We start from the raw sequence: 12,964 nt of genomic DNA on the forward strand, positions 1-12,964 counted from the left end.
ACCCATCTGCCAATGATGACTTCAGTTGCCTAACCCAATTTGACAAAGCTGCAACTCTTCCCTTTATTTTCCTTGGGGAAGGGTGTGTGCTGAAATTAATTCTAAACACTGCTCTTAACTTATCTAGCTCACTTCCCCCTAACTTCATGAGCAACATTCTCGTTCGAGATATATTAGTTTGGTGCTCATTCTGGGTAAAGAAATGTGGGGGAAGGGAAGAGGTACTTTACAAATATTATCTCACTGGATAACAGCCCTGCAAGCTATCCTCATTTTATAGCTGAGGAAATCAAGGCAGAGGATGACTTGCCCAGGGTCACAAAACTATAAAAATGAGGCTGGTTGGGGTAACTAGGTGGCACAGTGGATAGAACATTGGCCCTGGAGTCAAGAGGACCCAAGTTCAAATCTGCACTCAGGAACTTGATTATCTAGCTGTGTGACCTTGGGCAAGTTATTTAACCCTACTGTCTTGCAAAAACCAAAAAAAAAAAAAAAATGAAACTGGTTTTGAACTCACATCTTTTTGATTCCAGTTCCAGCACTTCATCTAACATGTCACCTAACTGCCTCAATATAGGAGAGGTGACAAAAATTTTGCCAAACTTTTTTTCTGTATTAGGATAACTTTTATCTTTTGTGTAATTTCTAAATGAAGACTTATGTTTTCCATTAACTTTTCCTGGGACAGTTTGAACCAGTGAAATATTTTACATTTTAAAAAATATGTAATTCAACCAAGAATCATGATATGTTGGATATAATAGTGGAAAAGGGCTGGAGAAATGAGTTCTAGTCCTGAATCTATCACTTAATCATGGTTGAACTTTAGTAAAATCATTTCACTGTCCTGGGTTACAATATCCCAATGTAAACTAAGTTTCCTCTGTAAAATGATAGGTGGGTTATATTGGATGATCAGCAAAGTTTCTTTAGTAAATATAACTATATTAGGGAGAAATAAGTTTAGAAAAACCACTAAACAATGGTGGTCTCTAATTATATAAAGCAATAGTTAATTTGTTTGTTAGTCCCATTTTTTTTATTTTAGTTTTTGCAAGGCAATAGCGTTAAGTGACTCGCCCAAAGCCACACAACTAGGTAATTATTAAGTGTCTGTGGCTGGATTTGAACTCAGGTACTCCTGACTCCAGGGCCAGTGCTCTATCCACTGTGCCACCTAGCCGCCCCTTGTAAGTCCCATTTTTATGCTGGAGGGAAGCTAGTATAGTTTTAAAATATAAAATTAAAATTTATGGCAGAGTACTTCAAAGTATAAGCTTAAAAAACTATAATAAAATAATCCAAGATGTCTTTTGAACAGACTAATAACAAGAGTAACTATACTAGGGGTGTATAGATTTGAAAATACACCTGTTAACTAAAAAAATTAATACATAGTCTATTTTTATCTTTAGACACTAACCCTTTAAATAAAATGTATGGACTAAAATGCTTCAGAATTCCAATGCAGTTGTTAGTCACTACTTGCAATAAGTCAAAACTCCAAGCAGGAAGACTGAAATTCATGTCTTGGCATAGAAGTGGTATCTGGAATTAAAACATGACGCAGCATATTGGAGAATGAAAAGGCTCTGTAAGTCACGTCTTCTAAACACACCCATGAAACAGAAGACTTGTACCCATGCCGCTAAAATGTTAAAGGAAAATGTAGGTTGTGAGAACATGAAGCAGTAGAGGAAAGTAGAAGATAAAAAGGAAAGCAAGATAAATGGAAGGTATGGATTTGTATAGGTAGTGACCCTTATGAACACAAAAGTGCTTGAACAAATGGTTTTCTTTGCCACGCATGGTGAGCACCTAAACCATTCAAGCCATCAACACCAGATCTTCCTGAGATGACAAGTCTCCTAAGTGAGAGCTGCCTAGCTTTGATTCTAAAAATATTTTACCTATGCATGTACATATATATATAAAATATATATTTGTATTTAACAATATAATTAACTTCAACAAATGCTTTTCACAAGTTTTCTAATAAATTAAAACAAAGCATATACTTTATTTTCACATCTATGACGTGGAAATCTGGGATTTCATTTTATGATAGAGTCTGAACAGATAGTAGAAGTGAGCTAAATGATTTAAATATAATGATACTACATTAAACACTCTGAAGGGTCATGGGCATTTATATAATAATCCATACTCAACCTGGCAGTCATCAACATTAAAAAGGCATTCCATTTCTTTATTTTTTTTATTCGACAAGCAGCAATATCATGTTTGTCATTTTAATGTAGATACAATTATTAGGTTATCTGTCATATTACAATATTTAGGTTTTTACTTTATGTCCTTTAAGATACATTAAAAAAAACACATCAACTGCAAACGTGAGGGAGGAAAAAAAGCATGGTACCCAACCAAATTTCCACATTTCAGCAATACTTCACTCATTCATTTAGTAAAGTTTTAAGAAATGTCATAATGACATGAGCTTGAAATATCTATAGGCATTTTCATTGACGCTCATGACGTGGCACTGGTGATGTTGTAAACAGCAGAAAAACAGGGACTGCCAAGTGACCAACTATGGAGGCACAAGCCTGCTTCTTCCCACAGGAACACACCAGAAAGTGACTGCAAGGATCTTCTTAAAAGCACACCTGTAGGGGCAGCTGGCATCATCATGCCACATAGCTATATTCATCTGCTGATGCTTGGCTTCTTTCAATGTATTGTTTGTCTATCAGAACTTCAATGCACTTCTTGATCATGCTAATGCTTGGGTTAAATCGAGCTCTTGACTGACTAATAACCTATGGAAGGAAAAAGAGATATTAAATTAGTGTTAAGTAATTAGCCAGTAATATAATTAATATACAATGTCCCAAAATTTTAAAATCTTTTATGAAAATCTCAGTTTCTGATAAAAAAAATTTTCACTTTATTTTCGAATAATCATTGTTTTTATCCACCTCAGAAATGAATAGCACAAAATTAAACCAATTTTAAATATCCTGTTACATAAACAATGAGCTTGTTTTAAGTTTAGGAGGCAATAAAATGGGAATGGATTCTATATGATTCTTCTACATGGTTCCTACTTTTTCACAGGTAGGGTGTTAATTTTAGACAAATAGCTATGAGTTTCAGAGTAATTCTGAAACTCCATTTAAGAAAACTGCTAACATAAAAGCAGACATTTAAACAAATGTGAAGTTTATTCTAAATTAAATTTCATGTAAATAAAATCAAAATGATTATAATGTAATATTTTGATATTAAGAGATAAAGAGACCTACTAAAAAGATGAATTAGATAGAAGAGAAAATTGCAAATTAAAAGTTATTAGAGACCATCACAAAATCTGGCACTCGATCTAAAGTGTGCTTTAAGGGAATAACCCTCTTTGAAGAATTAATCAGATAAAAAGGACCATACAATATAATTTGGTGAGATCAAGGGTCATTGGTATTTAGCTAATTTCAATTATTCAGAATTAACATTTGTGAGTATATATGTGAACAAAAAAGGATTATTCTCATTAATATGCTAAATAACTAAGCATTTCATGACACAAACAGCATTTTAAAGAAAACCTTATTGATTCAATTATATTACACTGTAGCCAAGCAACTGCTGAAAATAAATTTAGCATATTATGACAGTCTTATATTATACACCTCCATTTGTCTTTACCTCCTGAATAAGAGCATTATGCCGCAACACTTTTCGAGCTTTCATGATACGGACTATAGCAGCCTGGAGGTACATTTTTCTATCTTCGTCTACAGCACTTCTGGTCTGTTCCATCTCCTATGTCATCAGAAAAAAATGTTGATAATAGATCAGTAAATATGCCAACATATATTTAACTGTAATTCAAAGCTCAAAATTTAAATTAATAATTACTGAATAGTTATTACATGCTTCCCAAAATTGCCAGTGCCATATTCTCTGGTTATAAAAAATATAGTGCCTCAAAAGTTAATTTCCAGATTTCAAGTCTGAGAGCTGTTAATGGGATTTTTTTTCTTTTGGAGTGGGAAGTAGAGAAGATTTTTTTTTCTTTTGGAGTGGGAAATAGAGAAGATAGGAAGCACCAATTCAGAAAACTTAATAGTGCTGATACTCTCAATCAATGCATACCTGTAACTCATGTAATTTACAGGCTTATAAATGTCTGTGCATTGAAAGGTTAATTGACCTGCCTCTGGGCACTTGTGAGAGTAGAATCTGAATGCAGGTCTTCTTGACTTCAAGAACAGTTACCTACTCACTTCAAATTTTTTCCTCTCTTTAAAATAATGCTTTCTTATTCTTACACATGGTGCCTATAGATATTGATTGTATTTTATCACTTAAAAAACCTTCCAACTTTCTGCTGGAGGCCCCATTCAATAAACCTTATTAAGTATATACTATATGACAGATACTATGTTGGAGACAACAGCAATGAAAATGAAGCTGTCCCTCAGGAAACTTACATTCAACTGGAGAGATACCACAAGTATTTAAGCAAGTAAATCCAAAATAATTTCAAGAGGAAGTATTAATAATAATGGTAGGGGCATGAAGGAGAGGTTAAGAGATCAGGTAAGGACTCATATGGATCCTAATTTGTTCTTTGAATGAATACAGAGATTCTATAAGATTAAGATGAGAAGGGAGTGTTTTTGGATAGGGATTATTACTTGTAGAAAGGTATAGAAGTGAGTGATGTAATATGAAGAATAGCTAGCAGAGTAGCTTGACCATAAGGGAAAGTATGGGAAAGGGGCTAATATGAATGGAGGTGCAGGTGGCAATCTTTGTGGAGGGTTTTTTTTTAAGGGTTTGGTTTTTTTTTTGCAAGGCAATGGGGTTAAGTGGCTTGCCCAAGGCCACACAGGTAATTATTAGTTGTCTGAGGCTGGATTTGAACTCCTCACTCCAGGGCTGGTGCTCTATCCACTGCGCCACCTAGCTGCCCTTGTGGAGAGTTTTAAAATGCCAGGCTGAGGAGTTTGCCTTTTATCTCAGAGGCAATAAAGAACACTTGGAGGACACTGTCCAATCTGTATTTTAGGAATAATTACTTGAAAGCTCTATAAAGGAAAGCTTGGAAAGGAAAGCATCTGGAAAGAGGCCCTGAACTAGGGTTTAGGCAGACTGACAGGAGAGATGGGCAGCTCTAAGAAATGCTCCTTATACCCATTCTCCCTTTCCCCACTGAAATGAAGAAGCAGTTGAACCCCCTTTTCAGCCCTCTCCCAGGGCAGGGCCTGTTATGGCTCCTGAAGAAAGGGAAGGACTAAGTCAGCAAGCATTTTGGCGGGGGGGGGGGGGGGGGGGGGGGCTCGGCAATGGGGTTAAGTGGCTTGTACAAGGCCACACAGCTAGGTAATTATTAAGTGTCTGAGGCTGGATTTGAACTCAGGTACTCCTGACTCCCAGGGCTGTTGATCATCATCATAATAACTAGCATGTCTAGAATGCTTTAAGGCTGGCAAATGTGGTCTCATTTTACCCTCACAACAACTCTGGAAGACAAGGAGTGTGATGGGTCATTCTCCTTTATCTTGTCAGTGGATAGTCTTCTTATTCCCATCTGGTAAGGAAACAGACCCAGCTCACATAGCTAAGTGTCAGAGGCAGGATTAGAATGCAGATCTTCCTGATGACACCTCCAGGGACCAGGCAGTCAAAAGGCTCTGACTCCAAGACCCTCGGACAGTTTCCTCACAATCCAAGAGCAGGACCTTGGTTTTGAGAGGTGCTCCCTCTATAACAATGGAATTCCATTTCCTTGTAAGTACATATTGTAAGATGATGTGCTTATTGTAGGAAAAGTGGTGGGTCTGACAAGCCACCTGGTATCTCATGAGTGTTCTGAATAGTTTAGACATCCACATCTTGCTCATGAGCTCCACCTAATGAATCACTGAAATGGGGGGGGGGGGGAAATGTAATCTTTCATGTCTTCAGAGTCTAAACAACAGGATTTTGTATTTGGCAATTCAAAAAAAATGCTTTTATCTAAAGCTGAAAAGTAGCTACTAGAGACTTAAGCACATTTTTATCATATAAAAAGAATGGAGTCATAAAATTACACATAAAGAAAATGAAATTATTCTTCCAAAAGTACAAAAGTTTCTTGAGAGAAAGTATAGGGAGGCTAAGCATTTTTAAACTTAATGTGACAAAATCTAGCCATTTATTTCGCACAATGTTTTCTTAAACTATATTACCAAAAGAAACAACTGTATCTTATTTGTAGCTTAAATTATAAGGCTATCAAAGATTGTACAGAGAGGATGTGTTTAACATATTATCAGTTTTAAAGTGCAATAAAAAGTTAAGCATTACAGTTTGTTTTCATTTGCTAAAGCCATCATGGATAGATTAGTCAAGAAAACTTAAAAAAATACTTGCCTGTGGTGTGTCTTTTTGCATTGATGTGGTAATTTTAAATTTTGTTCTTTTACTACTGAAGTTCATATTTAATGAAAAAGTAGAATCTGCATCTACATCCTCCTGTATTTAAAAGAAAAAGTTTATAAATAATATCACCATATAGCAATTATGGTAAAAAGTTATAAAAATTAAACATAAGAACTAAGCACTTAAAATTTATTTAACTCTTAAGTTATCAATTCTACGTAGCTTATTTCATTTAAAAAATTATTTAACTTATTCTTTCTTGTGCTTACATGTCAATTTAAGGGAGCTGACAAATAAAAATACAGGAAAAAAGGCTAAAAACTAAATAGTCCAACCTTTCTGAAGACTTAATTTAAAATTAATCCCCCCCACCCCCAGTTGATTCTCTCATTTTATTTTCACTGAATTTTTACCAATGTTTGGATTTTAGGTAAAAGATATTTTCAGACACTTGATACACATAAATCATTAAATTCAATTCTGAATACTGCATAAAAATGTTGAATAACAATTACAATAAGGAAATATTTATAAATAATAATAACCACCGTGGGCACACTCATATTCCCATAAGCATCAATACCACATTCTACTTTAATTTGGTTCTTCCCAATGTGAATTTTTCCTTTACACTCTCTCCCTTTCACTGATGATAGGTCTCACATTTTTTTCAATAGGTTAAGGGCAGAAGTTATTTCTTTCAGATGAAACTCATTAAGCCAATTGTCCTTTAAGTCCAACAAAGTCGAGTTGATATAGCAAAACTTTTGCCAAAATGGAAAACAAGTATCAGCAGATGATATTTTCTCATTAAGAGTCTAGATGTGCTGCCAAGCAACTGATGGAATCATATTTAAGTGCTTAATATGTAAGCAAAAATCCATATTTACAAAGTATTCTAAGGCTGCAGTAAGAATGCAACATTTTAAAAGAAAAACTCAAATTAATTTTACTTCAAGTAGTGTAGAATATTTAACACTGTGCGAAAGTTGTGAAGTGTCACTTTCCAGAATGATTATGGAAAATAAGATTCTAATCACAAAATGTGTACTATACAGATGCATAATTATTTGATACAAATTGTCATCACAAGTATTCTGGACCTCAGAAAGTTAATTTTTCAGCTTGTAATTTTATTATAAAAATGAACCACTTGTATTATATTTCCTCCCAAGCTATGAGACACAATTATACTAAACTTAGAATTAACTTTGGAGGGAAGAAAAAAGATCAATTTAAATTTCTTATAAGTTATTTGAACCTACTAGTTTAACTCTTTGTCATATAACATAATCCATTTCCTTAGAAATTCAAATTCAGATTGGCCTGTAAAGTCAATATATATAAACACACACACATACATATACATACATATACATATGCACATACACACACATATAAATATACATATACACATAATACATATACACATACATACATATACACATACATACATACATACATACATATATATAAAAAATATACCAGGGAGGGTATGTGTAGCTCACAAATAAATTGCAACCTCTATATGCTTTAGGAAAAGGTTTTTGCAAGTACTTGTATCCCCAAATTTATCTTCTGTTGGGGAACTTTCAAGATAAGTCTCTCCAAAAGCTAGAAAGTCTAGACTGGTTTTCATTTTAGTCCATTATAAAACCATTACAGCATGAAGTTTATGCTCAAATGATACAGTTTTTATGAATCATCGTGGCATGATGAAGCATAAAGGCAAAAGTTTAGGAGAAACTTTTTTTAACAGAAAAGATAAATTAGAGAAAGATTACTCATTTTATAAAAGAAATTTCTTTTAAAAAGCAAATATGATTTCTTTAAATAGCATACTTCACTCTGACATTTTAATTATAATAAGTCATGAATTATGATGTACTAAAATAAGTTTTCAGTTAAGGTACAAAAAAATTTGAAATGTACGTAAGATTTCTGGTCATGCTCTAAATTATCTATAAAATTTAATTAACTAGAATGTAATAACTAGCACTTATATAGAGTCTCAAAGATTACAATGTGCTTTACAGATAATATCTCATTTGATTCTCACAACAACCTTGTGAGGTTGGGTGCTATTATCCCTATTTTTACAGATAAGGAAACTGAGGCTGTTTAAGTGATTTGTCTAGCTTTGCAACCCTAGTATAAATGTCTTGAGTCCAAGTCTAGCACTCTACTTACTACTATGTTTTTGTTGTTGTTATTATTGCACATTTTGGTTCGCTGACTTTTCATTGTACTAACTACAAAAAAGGAAGCTTATTTGGACTGTCTTGGCCAAAACACTCAGTCTATACCTAATACATGCAAATTAATAAGCTTTATAACTCAGTACCAATAAAATACCATTATAAAGAAATATACAAAGTAAAATGAATATATTGACAAAATATAAAAGTGCTAATTAACATTTTGGGAGTCATACTATAAAACCGGTGAAAACATTATGAAAAAAATAATAACTAGTATATATCTTGGAAGAATTCAAATTTCCCAGTTTTTTTTTAAGAACAAGAAGAGGAAGAGATGAATGGCAAATGTTACATACCTTTTCTGAATCATGGTTAATCATTTTCACATCAAGTAATGATTTGATAGTTTTTGCCAATTCCTTTTCATTCATCTGTGTGATATCATGAAGCTCTTTGAAACTAACAGTTTCACTATTGTTAAAAGCAAGCAGAACTGCCATTTGGTATGTTGTCACCATGGCCACATAGGGTTTGGACAAATAATTCATTTTAACTTCACCTGAAATTAGGATAAAAATGATTATTAATAAGGATCAACTGAGAGATAATTTATGATTTCAAAATTTTTCCTTGAAATTGGGAAACAATTGACTAAGTTTTTCCACCAGAATGTTCTTTCCCCCAAGGTTAACAAACAGTAGTTACCATCAAACATTCCAAGAGAGTAGTTAAAAAAACACACTTAGATGGTACATATATTTCCTGTTCTTTTCCTATAATCAGTATTGTGAGACTCCCTTATGCAAAAGCTAGATATATAACCCACACAAAGGTGAGGGATGAAAAGATCCAAACTCACATGCAAGCTGCAGATGGATTCATTGGATGACATTTATCTAGGATAGAGAACCCTAAAATTAATTCTTTTACAATTTACATATGGGAGTATCAAAAGGGGACTCTCTTAAAAATCAATGATTTTTTTATTGTTATTTCTTTGAGGAAAATAAGTAGGATCGAGACCTCTAATTTCACAGATATAGAGAGACAGAGAAATCCCTTCTTCCAATATAGATCAACAACTATCCAACAACTTATGGTTTTAGAGTTACCTGGGGTCATGAGAGCCTCCTACTAATTATAGAGGTCTCAGGGACATTTGAGGACGACTCTGAAGGACAGAAAGAAGCACACAAATTACAATAAAATCTGATCTCAAGATTTTTCATTTTGGCAAATGCAAAAAAAATGAGAAATATGTCAGGATATTACAAAATCGTTTCCCCTTATAATACACAGACCCAAACTGGTTTCTGGTCTATCGATGTCCTGTGATTAGTTATGAACTCAAATAAGTTCAAAGCACCACTCTGGTCCTCAAAATTCCAGTCATCTAGATAGAGGGCTCTCTTGAGACAGAGAGGATAAAGTAGAAAGATCGGATTTGGAGTCATATCCCAACTCTGCCATTATGTGACCTTTAGCAAATTGTGTCACCATATCTATGGCCTCAATTTCCTTACTTGTAAAATCAGGCCTTTGGGACTAGATAATATTTGAGATCTATGATCCTATGGAAGGATAATTTTGTGTCTGTATTGATATAACTCACTGGATCATTATGGACAGCCTACAATTGATTAGATGAATCAAAGAAAAAAAAAAAGAGGGTCCTTGGACACCAGAATGGCCTCAGAACCAACTCAGCTTCAGGAGCTTTTTTGTGAGCCAAGGTCACAAAAATCACTCTCACCAGGTTTAAAAACTAGCGTCTACAAGTTGTTCCAGTGCCCCCAAGTGGTTAAAAAAGAACTAACTTTAGGGTTCTAAGTAAATGTCATCAAATGTCATCTGCAGTTTGCATCTAAGTTTGGACCTTTTCCCCTTCTCCCCTCACCTTAGTGTGGGTTATGTGTCTAGCTTTTGCATAAGTGGTGCAATAACATATAATTATAGGAAAAGAAGAAGAAATCTAGATTCTCCTTCCTTTCATTCTCATTTAAATTTATGGATGATACCCAACAAAATTTTATTCTCAGTCTCTGTGGTAGAAACTATTTGCTGCACTCTTATATTTTCCTTTATAATATAGTTGTTTAAACCAGAAGCCATAAAGTTCACAATAAGAGCAAATCTAGTGCAAATGAAAAGCAGTAATGAGAATACTGAGGTAGTTTTTCTTCTCACTGAAAGCTAAAAAGAACAGTGAGTTAGAGCAAACCACACTGCACTGGAGGGTGTGAAAAGCAAGTTGGACTGAAATAAGAAAAGGCTTTTCAGAACACATATTAAATGTTAATTTATTGCTGAACTAGAACTCTGTCACACACAAAAAATTAAATGACACTATACAAAATCTGATTAATTCAACTATTTCCAGTTGGTTATTATCTAAAATGGTTCCTTGAAATGGATATATCCTTGAATAAAAGTATTTGCTATTCCGTGGTTTGTCTTTGCTTTTATCATTATAGAATTTCTGTACACAATAAGTTTTATTACTTCTTAAAATAAGTATATAAATATTTTGCTCTTTGACTCTAAGCCTTGATGTTTCACAACTTTCATGTGTTTCCTTATGGATTTTTAACACGTTAAATGAGACAGTTTAAGAATATCTAAGATTATTAACATTTAGTATATCTTGTACATAATTATAATTCAATCAATTTTAAATTAGAATAAAAATAAAAATGTAAATTCAGGCCAGGAACTTGAATTTTTATGTCTTAGTTCTCAATAGCAAAATGAAGAATTCAAAATTGGATGATGAAGTTAAAAATTAAGTAAAAATAAAACACTGATAATACTTATGGTTATTAAACTTGTATGAAATCAGAGACAATAAATGGCAACTAAATGATCACTTAAGAATGTGTAGCATGGAAAAAATTAAAGACTATCAGACTGCCTTCTGTGGGGGTGGAGGAGGGAAGTGAGATTAGGGGAAAAAATTGTAAAATTCAAAAAACAATAAAGAATCAAATAAAAAAGGAATAGTTAATCATATTCTTTACACAAACAGGAACACCTAATTTCTTGGATAAAAGATCAAACAGTAGGACTCAAATATGTATTGTTGAATGATTAACTATATATTTTCAATACAAATAAGGCAAGGAAATAGGCATTTCAACATTAGTGATAAAAATCTAATACAATATTAATTGGATTATAATTCTATCTAATAAAAATATAATACAAATCTGTATTCCTTAAAAAGACAGTTAATATTATTCTTTGTCCAATACAAAAGCTTGTCCAGGTAAATTTTAACAAATTCACATTGGTAATTATGCTTCTGTCAGATTTTCATAATTTAGTACTGTAAAACTAAACTCAATTTAAATTACTGGATACTTATATTTTATCTAAAATATTGTTAACTGTACTTAAAAGTCAAGAAGTAGATAGAACAATCCGTAATAATGAGGCTTTTTAGAGGGAAGTAGAACATGAAACACACAACTAATATGAATATCAATTTATTATTATATTTGTTGATTACTACATGCTCCTGGTGGCTAGAAGAATGGAGGGATAGTAGGTATGCTGTACATTAGATGGTAATACAAATGTATGTGGTTGTATAACTTTTCTGTTACTTTCAAAGTTAGAGCCAAGCAAGGACTTTTGAAAGATGCTATCTTTTTCAAGCCATTACAATACTATCCAGAGCTGAAATGGCACACACACTTTTAGAGTTTAAAAAAAAAAAAAAGAGCTAAAACTGTACCTGTGCCTAACATATAGCAAGGGAGTAATGACAGTAAACGGGGGGGGGGGGGGCGGGGGGGGCTAAAGCTTGCTTCAGATGAGATTAAAGGCACAGCCTTTAACCTTACTGACCCAACATTCGAGGGCTATGTCCTGATCCAGTGACATCATCTATAGATGCCAGGATGTCCTGGCAGGGCTGGTGAGTGACCCAGAAACTGCTTCATTTCACTGATCCCTCCTCATTTTCCTGCAAGAGTGCCTGTGAACTATGTTCTGGGACTGGGATACAAACAGTTCTCCCCCTTGCTTTTCCAAGATGTGTAGGTATAGACCATTCTAAAAACTACTCTGGCCACAACTGAAGATCTCAGAGGGCAGCAAGGAAGAGGAAGATGGCCAGAGAGGATGGTTCCATCTGTTCACTTTGCTGAATAATCTACATTATCAGATATGTAAGTGACAGAGAGGGGGAAGGACCTGGGGGACTGGTGACCATGACTTGAGAGGGAAGACAAGTTACATTTCTGCTACTAGGGATAATGTATTCTCTAGTCTCATATGCTAAAGAATACCCATTTCTTCCCCTTTGAAACTCTGATCACATAGGTTTGACAGAAGTAGGCTCTGGAGGCCATCAACGTTACTGCAGATGC

The 12,964-nt window shown here is 33.9% G+C and overlaps 1 protein-coding gene across 4 annotated transcripts in view; it reads right to left on the minus strand.

Annotated features, from left to right (window-relative positions):
- Window positions 1-2,015: 2,015 nt before the first annotated feature.
- CUL2 (cullin 2) overlaps window positions 2,016-12,964 on the minus strand; it is a 190,413-nt gene continuing 179,464 nt past the window's right edge. For all 4 annotated transcript variants that reach the window (XM_074193162.1, XM_074193161.1, XM_074193164.1 and 1 more), the window contains exons 18-21: window positions 8,948-9,150; window positions 6,382-6,483; window positions 3,667-3,783; window positions 2,016-2,783 (exon numbers count right to left, since the gene is read on the minus strand). In XM_074193162.1, coding sequence (XP_074049263.1) covers window positions 2,652-2,783; window positions 3,667-3,783; window positions 6,382-6,483; window positions 8,948-9,150 — 554 coding nt within the window. In that variant the 3' untranslated portion in view covers window positions 2,016-2,651. The remainder of the gene's footprint in view (window positions 2,784-3,666; window positions 3,784-6,381; window positions 6,484-8,947; window positions 9,151-12,964) is intronic.

Source organism: Macrotis lagotis, chromosome 7, assembly GCF_037893015.1.
Source record: "Macrotis lagotis isolate mMagLag1 chromosome 7, bilby.v1.9.chrom.fasta, whole genome shotgun sequence".
NCBI classification, from domain to species: domain Eukaryota; kingdom Metazoa; phylum Chordata; class Mammalia; order Peramelemorphia; family Peramelidae; genus Macrotis; species Macrotis lagotis.